General features: G+C 41.5%; 1 protein-coding gene across 1 annotated transcript; it reads left to right on the top strand.

The window, feature by feature from the left end:
• The first annotated feature begins 5,308 nt into the window (after nucleotides 1–5,308).
• On the top strand, nucleotides 5,309–13,114 carry BET1 (Bet1 golgi vesicular membrane trafficking protein). The gene is made up of 4 exons (XM_075049454.1): nucleotides 5,309–5,506; nucleotides 8,670–8,785; nucleotides 11,234–11,290; nucleotides 11,839–13,114. The coding sequence occupies exons 1-4, from the start codon at nucleotides 5,488–5,490 to the stop codon at nucleotides 11,992–11,994; spliced, it is 348 nt and encodes a 115-aa protein (XP_074905555.1). The 5' UTR covers nucleotides 5,309–5,487; the 3' UTR covers nucleotides 11,995–13,114.
• The last annotated feature ends 1,337 nt before the right edge of the window (nucleotides 13,115–14,451 follow it).

The following is a 14,451-nucleotide window of genomic DNA, read 5'->3' as shown; positions in this document are numbered from 1 at the left end:
ACTAAAGGAAAGAATAAACAGAATCACAGTATTTAGCAACAACAATCAAATAAATAATAATTACATTATCCATGGACTTATATAAAGCTCAGTATTTCCCCAACATAGCTTATATCAAAGTGAGGAGGAAGATGCCTTCACTGTTAATAAGTGCTGTAAAAGTGAAAAAGACTGTACTTTCTTACTAGATACTTCCTGCTGATGCAACCATACATGTTGGTTGTCCTCCCCTCACTGGTCCTTTGCTGCTGACGCGTGTCTGACCAACCAAGCAAGCTTCCTGAGGCCTCCCTCAGGATTACATTTACTGTGACTGGAAAAACTGAGATGATACTGAAATCAGGAACAAGTAAATAACATGGAATGCATTACAGCCACAACTTCACGTAAATACACATTGTAAATTTTGTTCTAAGCACATTTGCTGAGTTGCAAAATCTTATTAGGAGTTTACATGATTTTTCAACCTGTAATCATATACACACGCAAAGCTATGAGATAGGAAGTCTTTAGAGGTACAAAATGTTAATGATCCTTTGAATCTCTGTATGGAAAAGCCTCGGATGACCAGGCATGGATGAGGACAATTGCCTATGTTCAAGGAAGCTCCCCTGATTCCCAGCAACACGGTTTTATCAAAGATAACAGGAGTTCCCAGAGTCTTGTCCAAGTACCTTCTTGTTATCTTTAAAAACGATAAAAGGCTATTTTGGCAGATAAGATGACTCCAAACGTTACTATCCCAGAAAGAAGTTGCCATCTATGATGGAAATGCATTAAGACCAGAAACAGCCATGGTTCTCTTTGACGGTATTTAATAACGTTTTGAATCATTCTGATGGGTGAAACTGATAGCTTTGTCAGTACTTGCAGTGATTCACATATGTTCTCATCATTAAAGAACTTGAATAATGACTGCACATACTATTCCACTTGTGACTAGGATGATTGATTCTTTGCTTGACAGTGTAGGTGGCAATGAGCAGCAGCTGTGATCAGCCCCCTATTTAAAGTCTTACGGAAGGTGTGGTTTGACATGGCAACTTCTGTTTTTCATGAGGATGCCATTTGGAGAATACAACCAGGAAGAAGGCTGATGACATCCTAAGTCCAGTGTCAGTTTTGTCAGCTTTCAAAATATGGGAGGAAACATATTGTGATCTGACTGAGTTCGCTGGCATAGAAGCGTTTTGAGGGCTCTCATTTGCTAAATAGCCTTAGAATAAACCAGGATATTAAGTGACAAGGATACTGATGAAAGATGCTGACATGACTCCTTTTTGAAGATACTGAATCCTAATTAAAAATATTCTGTGATCTAGCTCTGCTTCTATTTGGTTAATGTATTAGTTTTACTTAGATATGTCTTGTCAGCTGTTACTTAATTGCACAACGGATCAAGATTTAACTAGCAAATATTTAATGATTGAAGCTTACTGCTTAAAAAAACAGTGATTGAAATATTTGATACTAACATAATATCATGCAATATCAGCTTTTCAACTCTCTAATGATGCCTGTGACTTGTTAGGCTGTTTTCACAGCCTATAATTGTTGAAAGTAGCAAGTTAATCATGACGACTGTGAAAACCTGTTTATCAAACATGTAAGAACATTGACATTCTGGTTACTTATTTAAAAATTCAGTGATAATCACGTCATTATTATTATCATGTTAATAAGATTCCTGGGCTTTCAGTTGTGCGTTGGAAGTTTGATTATACAGGATCTTTTTGGACAGCTTCCCTGGTTTTTTTTTTCCTTTTTATTGCTTTTGCGATGGAGTCATGGAGTAATCTACTAATCAAATATATGGGCTGTTTGCTATGTAAATGTATTAATCTAGTTTAACGGGAGACAGTAAAGAGAACCAGAAAATGGTAGCAGTGGTAGAACAGTTGGTAGGACATGTGAAACACCCCTTTTATAAAAGATATGGGGGTTTTGTTGTTTTGGGGTTTTTTTATAAGAAGGAGTAATTGTTCATTAATATTTTGGGGAAAAGAGACTGACATACACATTGCCTAAGCAGGGTGTCTGACAATGACACACCTGAGTAGGCTACTATTAAAAGATTATAAAAACACGGTCGAGACAGATAAGCTTGCAGACTGCATACGTCCTTATTTTTTTTTATGTGCTTTTTCTTCCTATATGTTATCACTGATGAACAAAATGTTGATGAGTCAGTCATCTTAAAACCACTTGCTGACTACTCCTTCAGGCTTCCTGGCAGGAAGAACTGCAGATGCTAAGGAACAGCTGCAGCCACACCTGCTAACCATGCACAGCTGGTTTACAAAGCTGGAGAGCCTAAGGCATGGCCTCTGTGTGGGAGAGCTGCCAGGAATGGGCCGGAAAGCCAAGAGGAGTACAATTAACCACGTCAACAGAAAAATGGTGTTTATTTCACAGACTCATTCTGTGAAACTATTTAATATGAATAAAACCAATCAATGGAAATACAACATAAACGTAGTGAATATTAATGATAACCAGTCGACCTCTATGTCCAGCCTCTGTTGTCACATGCAATCATGATTTCATTATTGTAATGTCAGGAGAACTATAAAATTAACTTTTCTACCAGGCACTTTCAGTCTATGAAAAAAACATAAATTCAATACGATGTAAATGGATTTGGAACATTAATCAAGTCAGTATAATTTCCATGCTTTGCTGTAAGATACTGTGAAGAATTAAATGTCCTATTTATAAATTGCATATAGGCTCAATATGTTATTTCAAAACATCATAAGCAGATTACAGATATAAACACTATGAGTTGTGAACACCTTGCCTGTGGCTAATTGGGATTTTATTTTACAGAAAATTTAAGTAAAAATGAACAATGAGCCCCTTAACAGTGAATTATAACTACAACCCTAGTGGGGAGATGTACTTTTTTTACCTTGTTATGTATAAATCCGTACTTAATGAAAAATGGAAGAAGAGTCATGGGGGGGGAAGAGTGACATAGAATAGCAAATACAGTAAACAATAATCTTTTCATATAGCAATGCCACCAAATGTAATCATTTTCTTGGATACTGCATGAAGAAAAAAATGTAAATAAAATGATACATATCAATGACAGACTGAGCCCAGCTGTTACTAAAAGACATTTTCCTACTGCCTCCTGGAGCCTCAATTTTACTCTCTGGTTATTCAGTAACTGCACAGACTGTCACCCTAACCCTCCTTCAAAAATTGTGTGTTTGATGAGGATATTGCTTCTAAGAGAGTCCTAGTTCAAATCTGAAGCACTCATGAAGAAGGTTTTCTCACAATCTGTTAATTTTCTCTAAATTTTACAGCATCTGAATTTTGCTGTTTTAAGCATGTAATCCATTAAGAGACCTCTTTGTCCTAGGTAAGAAATGAGCCTATCTGTGAACTTCAGATGGGTTTAGCATGAACAGCATCTTTAATCTGGTGATAGTACTTTTCCCTTCTTTGAAACAACTGACGTATTTCCCTGAAATTATGTAAATCAAGTCTCAAGTCATCAGTGATGGCAGCTTGCAAACTCCTGTAAGAATTGCTGCGTTCCAGACAAAATCCCACGGAGATTAGCTTCACACTGCGCAGTATGGGTGACAGTTACGCAGTTCATTTCTTCTCCTTGGCCTTCTCTTCTGTTTTGTATGTGCAACTAATGCCTTAGTCGAAATTTTGGATAAGCTGCTTTAATTATCAAATATTAAATAAAGGGCCAGTTTCTAAATTATACTCAATTTACTCTTTATAATGCTATTTGAGATGTAGGCATCCAGATGTGACTGAGAAGTAAATAAATGAACAACAGCTTCTCAATGTCTGTCTTAAAGTTGGGCTGGTAGAAGACTAACATCTCAATTGAACTTTGACAAGTAGCGAGAAAAAAACCGCTGCAATTATTTGTGTTTTTATCCACAGCAAAAAGATATATGTGGTGTCTTACAGCAATTACACAGGATGTCAGGAGGAGGGCACAGGCCTGCTCATTGACAAGAGCTGGTTTATTCTTCCTTCTACAACTTCACCTGCCTAGATGAAGACTCCTGTTATACTGCAAGCTCATTAAAGTAGGACCTTTGGTCTGCATTTATATAGCTCGTATGATACAAGTGGGTCTTGGTCCAATACTGAGTGTCTTAGTTCCTACCAGAACCCAAATACCAAAGCAATTAATGCTGTGGCAGCATGTCATAATTGGAAAAGCCAGTGCAGCTTCTTTAGTCCAGTGGATGCCACACCTGAAATAGCAAACTCTGAATGGACTCCATGATTTTGTTTGCTTTATGCTGGAGTACTGATAAATCATTCTGGTATCATCCTGGGAAATAAATTCAATCCACTGGTATACAGCGTGAGTCACATCCTTAATAAAAGCAGGTGAAACCCATTTCTGGTGAAGCATTGCAAGGGATTAAAGAATAAAGAAGAAATTATCCTTGCAAATGAAATTTAAATCATTCAGAGAACTGAAGATTCAATAATAATGAAATCTGCAGGTTTCCAACTCGAGTTGCTGTATGCTGCAGTAGCATTCCTGCTACTTCTCAATAGGCAGTGGGGGGAAAAAAAAGGTGGTAAAGCTCCATTCAGCACTGAATTTTAATTTTTTGACTGTTACAACAGCTGAGAATCTTTCTTTTTCAAACCATAAAATGGTAACATACTGACGGTGTCCTGAAACGAAAGCCGAGATTCTTTTTGCCTTTCGGGATCAATTCTTAAAAGTTTAATGCAAGCTGGAACAGGTAGTGTATTGAGTAAATTCGCGGCTGGTTGTATTTAATAGAACTTGCTCCTCTGAAGCCGCGGGGCGGTGGCTGTGGGGGGAGCAAGCCGCTCTGCCGGCCCTCGCTCCAGCGGCGGCCGGGCTCCCCCGCCGTGCTACCCTGACGCCTTCGTCTGCCCCCCGAAACCGCCGTCCCACAGTCCCGCTCCCCTGAAGCGTACGCTTCGAGTACACCACGCCATTTTCGGGGCCAGCCGGGCGCAGGGGCAGTGGCGGGGCCGAACGGCCTGTCACGTTGCCCCCTGACGAACGCCACGCTGGTTCGACGCCTCAGGCCGCTGCGGGGACACCGTGCTCCAGCCCGGAGGACCGGTGCCCCCCAGGGCTGGAGGAGCCAGAGGCTCTGAGCGGGACGGCTTCTGTCAGGGACGCGTCCCCAGCCCGCCCGCCGCCACCGGGGCCGGGCCGGGCCTCTCCTCAGCGACGCCGCCTCCCCGCCCCGCCCCGCCTTTGGCGCGGAACTACAGCCCCCGTCAGCCCCCGCGCGGGCCGCCCCGCCGGAGCTCGCGGTACCCAGCGGGCCGCGCGGAGCGCTGTCGTGGCGCTCGCCGGGTGAATGAGGCGGGCGGCTGGGCCGGAGCCGGAGGAGCCAGAGCCGGGCCGCGGCCGCCCCGCCGAGCCCCGCTTCCCTCCGGCGCTGTGGGCGCGGGAGCCGCTCCCACCCTCCTCCTCCTCTTCCTTCGGCAGCTCCGGGCACAGCCATGAGGCGCGCGGGGCTGGGTAAGCGCGGCGGGCGGGCGGGCCTCGGCGGCGGGGCCTGCAGCCGCCCAGCGGGCCGGGCCGCGGCGCCCACCCCACCCCGCCCCGCCCCGCCCGGCCTGGCGGGGCTTCGGCGGCGGGCAGCGGCTGCGTGCCCCCCCCCCGGCTGGTGCTGGAGGGTTAAACGGAGAGGGAGGGGCGGTGAAAAGCTCAGCGGAGCGGGTCGGGGCAGACCGTGCCCGGGCCTGCGGGAGCCGCTGCCGAGAGCCGACGGGGCAAGGCCCGACCCGTCCCCGGGTGGGGGCTTCGGGGGTGGGGGTGGGGGCTGGGCCCTCTGCGTGGGGGGGGCTGTGCCGGTGGGTGTAGGCTTGCAGCAGAGCCCGGGAGGTTCGCGTGGGAAGAGCCGTGGCCCGCGCCTCTGTCTCCCTTTCCTTTCTAGCTCAGCTGGATTTACAGAGGAGCACTGGGATTTGTAGTTAACTGCGTTCATGAATGGTTCTCACAGAGGCATGTCCTTTACAAATTCCGAGTTGTTTTTTTAATTTTGGTACTTCTGTGTGTTTTCCTGCTATGTTTGGGTGGGGGGGGAACCCCTACTATTGTCAATTTGTTACAAATGCAATCTGGTGCAAATGCAGAAATCTCTGCAGAGTTTCTGTTGAGTGTTTTGAGAAGCTTAGGCCTCGTTTTTCAACCAGCAGTCACGCTGATGACTATAAAGAAACTTTGAACTCCCATGTCATGCTCTAGAACCAGGTAGGTGCTGTGACCTCACTGTAAAGCTTAGGTAATGTTTATGCCTCAGAAGTTTATGACTGAGTTCTGGTACTTCTTCCTAGAAAGTGAGTATTTAGGAGGTAGTAAATGCCATATGGCTAAACCAGGTGTGTCTGTAACACCACCCTAGATTTACTTCTACACTTCTGATTTGTGTTGTGTAATATCTTTTCACAAGATAAAACAAGTCTTGGATACGCCTCTTACTAGATCGAGAGAGGTGTTGGGATGCTTATCACAAAAAGGTAGGCACTTGATAATGCATAGGTCTACTATCCTGTTCTTTGACAGACTAACAGCTCACTCTTGGCTATGAACTGAGAGGGGTTACGCTGAAGGCCATCCAGCTCAGTGTGCTGCTTCTGAAAAAGTGAAGTGATGGATGTTTATGGAAGGAGAGCAGGGGAAAGAGCATGCCTTCTTTTAGCATGTCTCTGGCAAAGAGTGCCTTAAGGCACATCCTGAAACTACTTAAAAAATCTGCTGGAAGGTAAAGCAGAAGACTTAAATGTCTGTTTTCAGCTGCAGTAAAATTCGCTGCTTTGCCGTGACATTTCAACTGTCCAGAGTTACTTTTTATTTAGTAGGCTGGAAATAGAAGCTGGGCACCAATACTTCTGCAGTTGCCACCAGCTACCTGCTACTTCTTTTTTACCCTGCGATTATGTTATGGTCATGTCCATGTTACATGTCAATGATCTGTGTTGCAAGACAGCCCATAGAACTGCCATGCTGAAGTTTCTGTCCTTCCTGTAAACAGTTGTAGCCAGGCTTCTTCACTGTGCTTTCTATTCCATATACATAAGCAGCTGTGCCTGTTTAAAAGCTTTGGGGCAGTTCTTCATATCTGCTATGTCACAGTCTATGTAAGAATCATAGTTATGGTATTTTGGCCTGAAGCTATGTGGTATATTAACTTATAAACTTATTCAAAATTGTGCATCACTTGGTAGGAAGTACTATAATTAGATGCATTTGTAAAATAAGACACAGTGAGAACAACCCTGACTCTCTAAATGATGTTGTTTTAGTCAACTTTCTGTATTTGGCATTGGTACTTTTGATGTAGGCGGGGGTAAAAAAACTTCTTGACTCCCAGTGGGATGAAATGGAAACATACATTTCACCCAGTCTTGTTGAGAATTTGTCATTAGCCGAACTTATAGAATAACATTAAAACAATTTACAAGTACAAACTTAAAAAAAGTGTCATTACGTAGGTTTAAAGAACAGCTTTATGGTTTAATATAAAATGATACCTGTTGTCAAAGTAGCATTGTAATTCTCTCTTTTAAAATCTTATGTATGCCAAGCACACAATGAAACTGTTTGATACAGAGCTTTATCTGTGAATGTAGTTGGTGTCTCTCTTCTCTCCCTTTTTCCTCAAAAAGATAAAAGGCACCCAAACACAAAAATCTTTAAAGTGCGTTGAAGAGGAGTTAACCAAAGGCATTCAGGCAATTTTAGTGTGGCATTCTGACTAGCCATATAAATATTGATTAATGTTATAACTGGTTTGTTAGTTGAATTAATCTAGTAAGATCTTTATCACAAAGCTTATAATAGTTCTTTTCTGTTTGCCTTTTTCAGTCTTGGCCTCTCTTCTTTCATTTCAAATCTTAGGTTTGAGGTCTAAGACTGATTTTTGTCTAGACTGGACACGGCTTTAATTCTCTTGTGCCCATGCTGCTGTCCAGTGGCTGTCTGTAGGAGATCTTTATTAGAGGTTGGAGCTGAGTGAATGTGTGGAGCTGAGGAGCTTTCATTCCCTTCTGCCCTACGTACTCTGCAGGGTCAGTTGTCTGGGTAACAGTCCTGAAGCTCCATTGCCCAAAAAGCAAAGGCGGGAGTGAGAATAGAACTGCAGAATGGTGGCAGAAATGGCAGTGTTCTGGTCAGAGGCCTGGCTTCTGGTCTGAGGTCTTGTTTGTAGAGAAACGTGTAAGGATCGGAGTATGCTCTCTCCTTTAAGTGCATGTGATCTCTCCTTTAAATGTGTGATCAAGTGGTATTTGTATTTGTTAGAGAATGATCTCAACTTTCCTATTATTGGTTAGGTTTACCACTCTGTGTAGTGGCCTCAATGCTTCCTTCACATCTCCATGTAATGCCTAGGTTGATTTCCATAGAAGTAATCTGAAAACACTATCTGGGGAAAAATTCGATAGTATTTACATTACAGCCATTCCTCAATTTTCCTTCTTTGATTTGCATATTGAAAGATAACTTACACGTTTGCCAAAAGTTGAATTTGTGTCTCAGGAGCATGCAGTGCCTCTTCCCGATTGCCAAGGGTGACATTAAGGAAATGCATTTTTAAATTGAAAGAGTGCTTTTCAACATGTGAAGAGCACTTGCTCCAATGGTGTGTTCTGTCTGTAACTACTGACTATTGTGTTCATAGGCGATGGAGCACCTGCTGGTAACTATGGCTATACCAATAGTGGATACAGTGTTTATGAAGAAGAAAATGAGAGGTTAACAGAAAGTCTGCGTACAAAAGTCAGTGCCATTAAATCAGTAAGTATTTAATTATAGTGATATCATCATGTTTATTGAATTAAATTATATGGACCAGTGAAGCAGTAGGCTTAGTTTTAAAGATAAATTTAATACTGTGGTGGGTTGATCCTAGATGGATGCCAGGTGCCCACCAAAGCCCTGCTATCACTCCCCTTCCTCAACTGGACAGGAGAGAGAAAATGTAACAAAAACTCGAGGGTGGAGATAAGGACAGGGAGAGATCACTCACCAATTGGCATCATGGGCAAAACAGACTCAACTTGGGGAAATTAGCTTAATTTATTACCAGTCAAATCAGAGTAGGATAATGAGAAATAAAAACTAAATCTTAAAACACCTTCTGCCCACCTCTCCCTTCTTCCTGGGCACAACTTTACTCCCGATTTTCTCTACGTCCTCCCCTGTAGCAGCCAGGGGGACAGGGAATGGAGGTTGCAGTCCGTTCATCACACGTTGTTTCTGCTGCTCCTTTGTCCTCAGGGGGAGGACTCCTCACTCTTCCCCTGCTCCAGTGTGGGGTCCCTCCCATGAGAGGCAGTCCTTCACGAACTTCTCCAATGTGAGTCCTTCCCGCGGGCTGCAGTTCTTCACAAACTGCTCCAGCGTGGGTCCCTTCCACAGGGTGCAGTCCTTCAGGAGCACACTGCTCCAGCATGGGTCCCCCGTAGGGTCACAAGTCCTGCCAGAAAACCTGCTCCAGTGTGGGCTCCTCTCTCCACGGGCCCACAGTTCCTGCCAGGATCCTGCTCCAGCGCGGGGTTCCCACGGGGTCACAGCCTCCTTCAGGAACGCACCTGCTCTGGTTTGGGGTCCTCACGGGCTGCAGGTGGATATCTGCTCCACTGTGGACCTCCACGGGCTGGAGGGGAATCTCTGCTCCAGCTCCTGAAGCACCTCCTCCCCCTCCTTCTTCACTGATCTTGGTGTCTGCAGGGTTGTTTCTCTTGCATATACTCACTCCTCTCTCCAGATACAATTGTGCAGGTTTTTCTACCCTTTTTAAATCTGTTATCTCAGAGGCACTACCACCATCACTGATGGGCTCGGCCTTGGCCAGTGGTGGGTCTGTCTTGGAGCTGGCTGGCACTGGCGCTATCAGACACAGGAGAAGCTTCCAGCAGCTTCTCATAGAAGCCACGCCTGTAGCCCCCTCCCCCCCCCCCCCCCCCCCCCGCCAAAACCTTGCCACACAAACCCAATACAAATAAAATAAAGAGTTATTGTCAGCCAAAATGCACAATCATTCATTTGTATAACTGATTTGTCCTTTTAATTATATTTTTAAGCTAAAGGTGTCCTTTTTTGCTAATCTTGGACAGCTGTGGTATTACAGCTTACTGTCCTACAGAATGAATTACTGTCCCTGCAGAAACTAGAAACTTTGACTTTAGTAAACTGTCTCATTTAAGAAAATGCACTATGTCTTTTTGGTGTTACCATTGTGGCTCATCAGTTTCTGCTGTATCTCCAGATAAATCTGTAATGTGAAAACAGCTCTTAGAAATAGTGTGCTAATATCCTCTGAAAGAGATGTTTGTTTTAATGATTCTGATTCCTTCCAGAGATTGAGGACTTATATCAAGCAAGTCTAACTGAAAGACAGCTCTATGATTAAAATTGCGTGGGTGTATTTTTCTTAACAACTTAAGATTTTGTAAAATACATTCTTAGCAATAGGTGCTGTTTCTCTATATGTAGTACGAGCCAATGAATTCTTAGGCCCAAACTCATTTGAAGTCCTATTGCTAATGCTACCGCTTAGAAGTTATTTGTTTAGCCTCAAATAGAATCTAAAACCTTAGGTTTAGAATAATAATTTAGAATAAGTTAAGGGGTAGAAAAAGCTTTGACCTTTTTTATAGAATTTCATTTCTGGTCTCCTTCTCTGGTATGTTACACTTCAAAATCAGTGTGTCAACAGTGCAGTTGATAGTGCCCCATGGAGTAGACTGTGTGCTCTTTCAAGCCTTTGCATCTTTTAGTGCAATGTAATAATCTTGGGGTATGGAATAGTCTTCAGATAATCTTCCTAGAAGCCTCATGTAAGATCAGATCCACTCTTGACTTGATTATAGATTGCAGTGAAATGTAGCAGTAAGAAATAACGAGATTTAGGTTGTGTCACAAAAACCACATGGGTTTTGGCTAATCCAAAGCATAGGGGCCTGGAGCACATTTCCCTCCCTTGTAGGAGTTCAGCTCAGGAGTTCAAGGTCAGTGTGCTGATAAGAAGCCTCTGTGGGTTCTCCCCTGTTTCACTTTGGAGCTGCTCTTAAGCCCAGGCTCTCCTAAGGGTTATTGACAGAATACTGTGCATGTTGGTTTTTTTGAAAATACCAGGTACTGTTTTCACATTTTAGCTGGGGAAATGCTAGTCATGTCATGTGTATTAGACTGGTTTCTCTAATCTATGTGTAGCTGATGACTTTTTGGTTTTTTTAATAGCTTTCCATTGAAATTGGAACAGAAGTTAAAAACCAAAATAAAATGTTATCAGAAATGGTAAGTATTTAGTCACTAACTTTAAATATGGGGCAGGATTAAGAAGTTAGTAAAGCATTCCTTCTTTTAGTATGAACATTTGTATTAAAATGTTGACAGCTTATTGTTGACTGTGTGACTAATTCAGCAGCAGTATTTCTGTTCAAAAAGATAGATGTGCAAATGCATTTACTTCCAAGGCACAAGCAAGGTCTTTATACTTCAGATATGACTATTTGTTTTCAATTAGAAAATGTATAGTATTATGAAAAAGGCAGTTTTATATTTAATTGTATTTAAAAATAGAAGAGGGAAGCACAAGATAGCGAAGTCAGAAATGCCTTTTTTGCTTATATTTTGCTTTGGCTTGGGGGAAAAAAGTATCTCTGGGTAGATGGGTGAAAGTTTTTCCTGGCTAATTTTCAGAAACTGCCTCTGAAATAATTTTAGTGTTGGAAAATTTGAAAAAACAGGAAAAACTACACTTAGCAAGCTTTAGGGGTTCTTTTCTCAGAGTAACATGTTTTTTGTTGTTTTGTGTGTTGTTGTTTTTTTTTTTTTAAATGTAGGATAACGATTTTGACTCTACGGGTGGACTTCTAGGTGCAACTATGGGCAGACTGAGAACACTCTCCAGGGGAAGCCAGACAAAGCTGTTATGCTACATGATGCTCTTTGCATTGTTTGTTTTCTTTGTAATATACTGGATTATTAAACTGAGGTGATGCATGTTACCTTCGGTTTAAATTGTGTAATTTCAACTATAAACCAGTCTTAATGAAGACATTGATCTAAAGTGGCATATTCTGTTGATAAAACACAGTGAAATTGTTGTAAATTGCATTAACTATTAATGCGATGTTATATATAGTTTTCTTAATGTATCAGAATTTCTCCCATCATCCCCTGTTTTGGGGGGATTATTTGTAAATATGCAAAAACTGCTATCATAGTAGGTTGCTTTTTTAGGGGAAAATAGTTTTTTGAATTGATTTAAAAAAAATACAGAAAATAACGGTTGTTTGGATATGAAGTAATTACAGAATTACAAGGCTTTCTCTTTCATTCTGCTTTTCATTCTGGGCCATGCTCTAAATTAGAGCTCCAGTTCCAGGCATACAGTAATTTCTAGGTTTCAAAAGCATGAAGAATACTTGGATCTTCCTATATTGGTTTTATCTGTGGATTTCTAAAAGACTGGCCTGAAGCTAACAAATGTAATAGTGGTACCCCCAAAAGTTATGTTTGTGGATAGGTCTTATAGTGCATGTGTTTAAGTAGCTTAAACTGTGTATTTTGGGGAGAAGAAGTTACTTAAAACTGGATTATTTTTTTTAATTTGTTATTTAAATGTGACAAATCATGCTTACACATCTGCTCTTTTAAGCAAATGCCTTTGGTCATTGGGATCAACCAATATGGACACAGTACAAATGTTTTCTTTATATTTAAAGTATCTAAAACTTAATGATTCCATTGAATCACTAAACTTTTAATATGTTTACTTTTCAATCTGTGATGATCCCTAAATTTACACTGCATGATGTCTGAAACATGAGGTCAGATATTTTGAATTTTATATTGAATTTATATTATGATTCACCTCTTGGAGGTGCTGTCATATTAAGGTTTTTTATTTTGAAGACTTAGCTTTGGCTCACCAGATAGATAGTTTCTAATAGTTGAAGCTATTACATTGCTGAGTTTAACATTCAAAAAATTAAGTTTCCTAAATATTGGAGTTGTATCTACAATTTTTGAAAAACTTTTCTAGAAATACTGTGTAATGTGTTACCATTAATAACTAATTATGAACTGACAAATAAAGTGTCCTGTAGTATTCTAGCTAGTGCTGTTTGTATACATTCTTTTCTACTGTAGAATACCAGTGTATTTTTTGGAAATGGTGCTGCATTTAAGGGGCTCTACTTGTGTGGGGACCACTATTAAAATAAGAAATGGAGGGGTATGCTACATTTCTTTCATGTTAAAATTCATATATAATGGAAATACGATGTGTAAATCACCTAATACAGAACACACAGAATGTGTAAAAGTAATTAAAGCTCAAATATTTCTAGCCTATTTAATCTTTGCCTGTTAAAAGGTCTACAATACTTCTACAAATAACATCTAAGTACTAACACCAGGATGATGCATTGTCTTTAGATGAGAATTGCTAGGCTTGTTAAACCAGTACAGCACTCCGAAAGCTGGTCAAGAGTATATAGCTTGCCATCCAAAATTGATGCATTTCTATAATTTTAATGAGACAGTGGAGTGCAAGGTACCTAACAAGTGAGATGATAATTACTGATATCTCCCCTGACAGTTGGATCATCTTTGAGAAGTACCTTTCTGGCTCTTAAACATGGTATCTGTCCTGGTTTCAGCTGGGATAGAGTTAATTGTCTTCCTAGTAGCTGGTACAGTGCTATGTTTTGAGTTCAGTATGAGAAGAATGTTGGTAACACACTGATGTTTTCAGCTGTTGCTAAGTAAGTAATGTTTAGTCTAAAGTCAAGGATTTTTCAGCTTCTGATGCCCAGCCAGAGAGAAAACTGGAGGGGCACAAGAAGTTGGGAGGGGACACAGCCAGGGCAGCTGACCCAAACTGGCCAATGGTGTATTCCATACCATGGGACGTCACACCCAGTATGTAAACTGGGGGGGGCTGGGGGTGGGGGGAATCGTTGCTCAGGGATTAACTGGGTGTTGATTGGCAGGTGGTAAGCAATTGCACTGTGCATCATTTGTATATTCCAATTCTTTTATTATTACTTCTGTCATGTTATTAGTGTCATCATTATTAGCTTCTTTTCTGTTCTATTAAACTGCTCTTATCTCAAAAATCTTTTCCTGATTTTCTCCCCCATCCCACTGGGTGGGGGGGGAGTGAGTGAGTGGCTGCGTGGTGCTTAGTTGCTGGCTGGGGTTAAACCATGACAGTATCTGAACAATTTCTAGAGATTTATTTTTTTTTTAGCAATTAATCTGTCATACCAATAAATGGAAAAGTTTTTAACTACCTACCTAATATAAAGTAGAAAAATGGGTAGATGCAGCTAGTTACATGGTCGTTGCAGTTCCTGTCTTTGTTCTGAAGAATATGCTAGGGTGCCTTAAGTAAGTCCTTACAGAGCACTTATTGGTAAAAATCTTTTACCAGTCCTTCAGATCAT

Source organism: Buteo buteo, chromosome 2 (genome assembly GCF_964188355.1).
Source record: "Buteo buteo chromosome 2, bButBut1.hap1.1, whole genome shotgun sequence".
NCBI lineage: Eukaryota > Metazoa > Chordata > Aves > Accipitriformes > Accipitridae > Buteo > Buteo buteo.
This window is presented reverse-complemented; position numbering and strand designations above follow the sequence as displayed.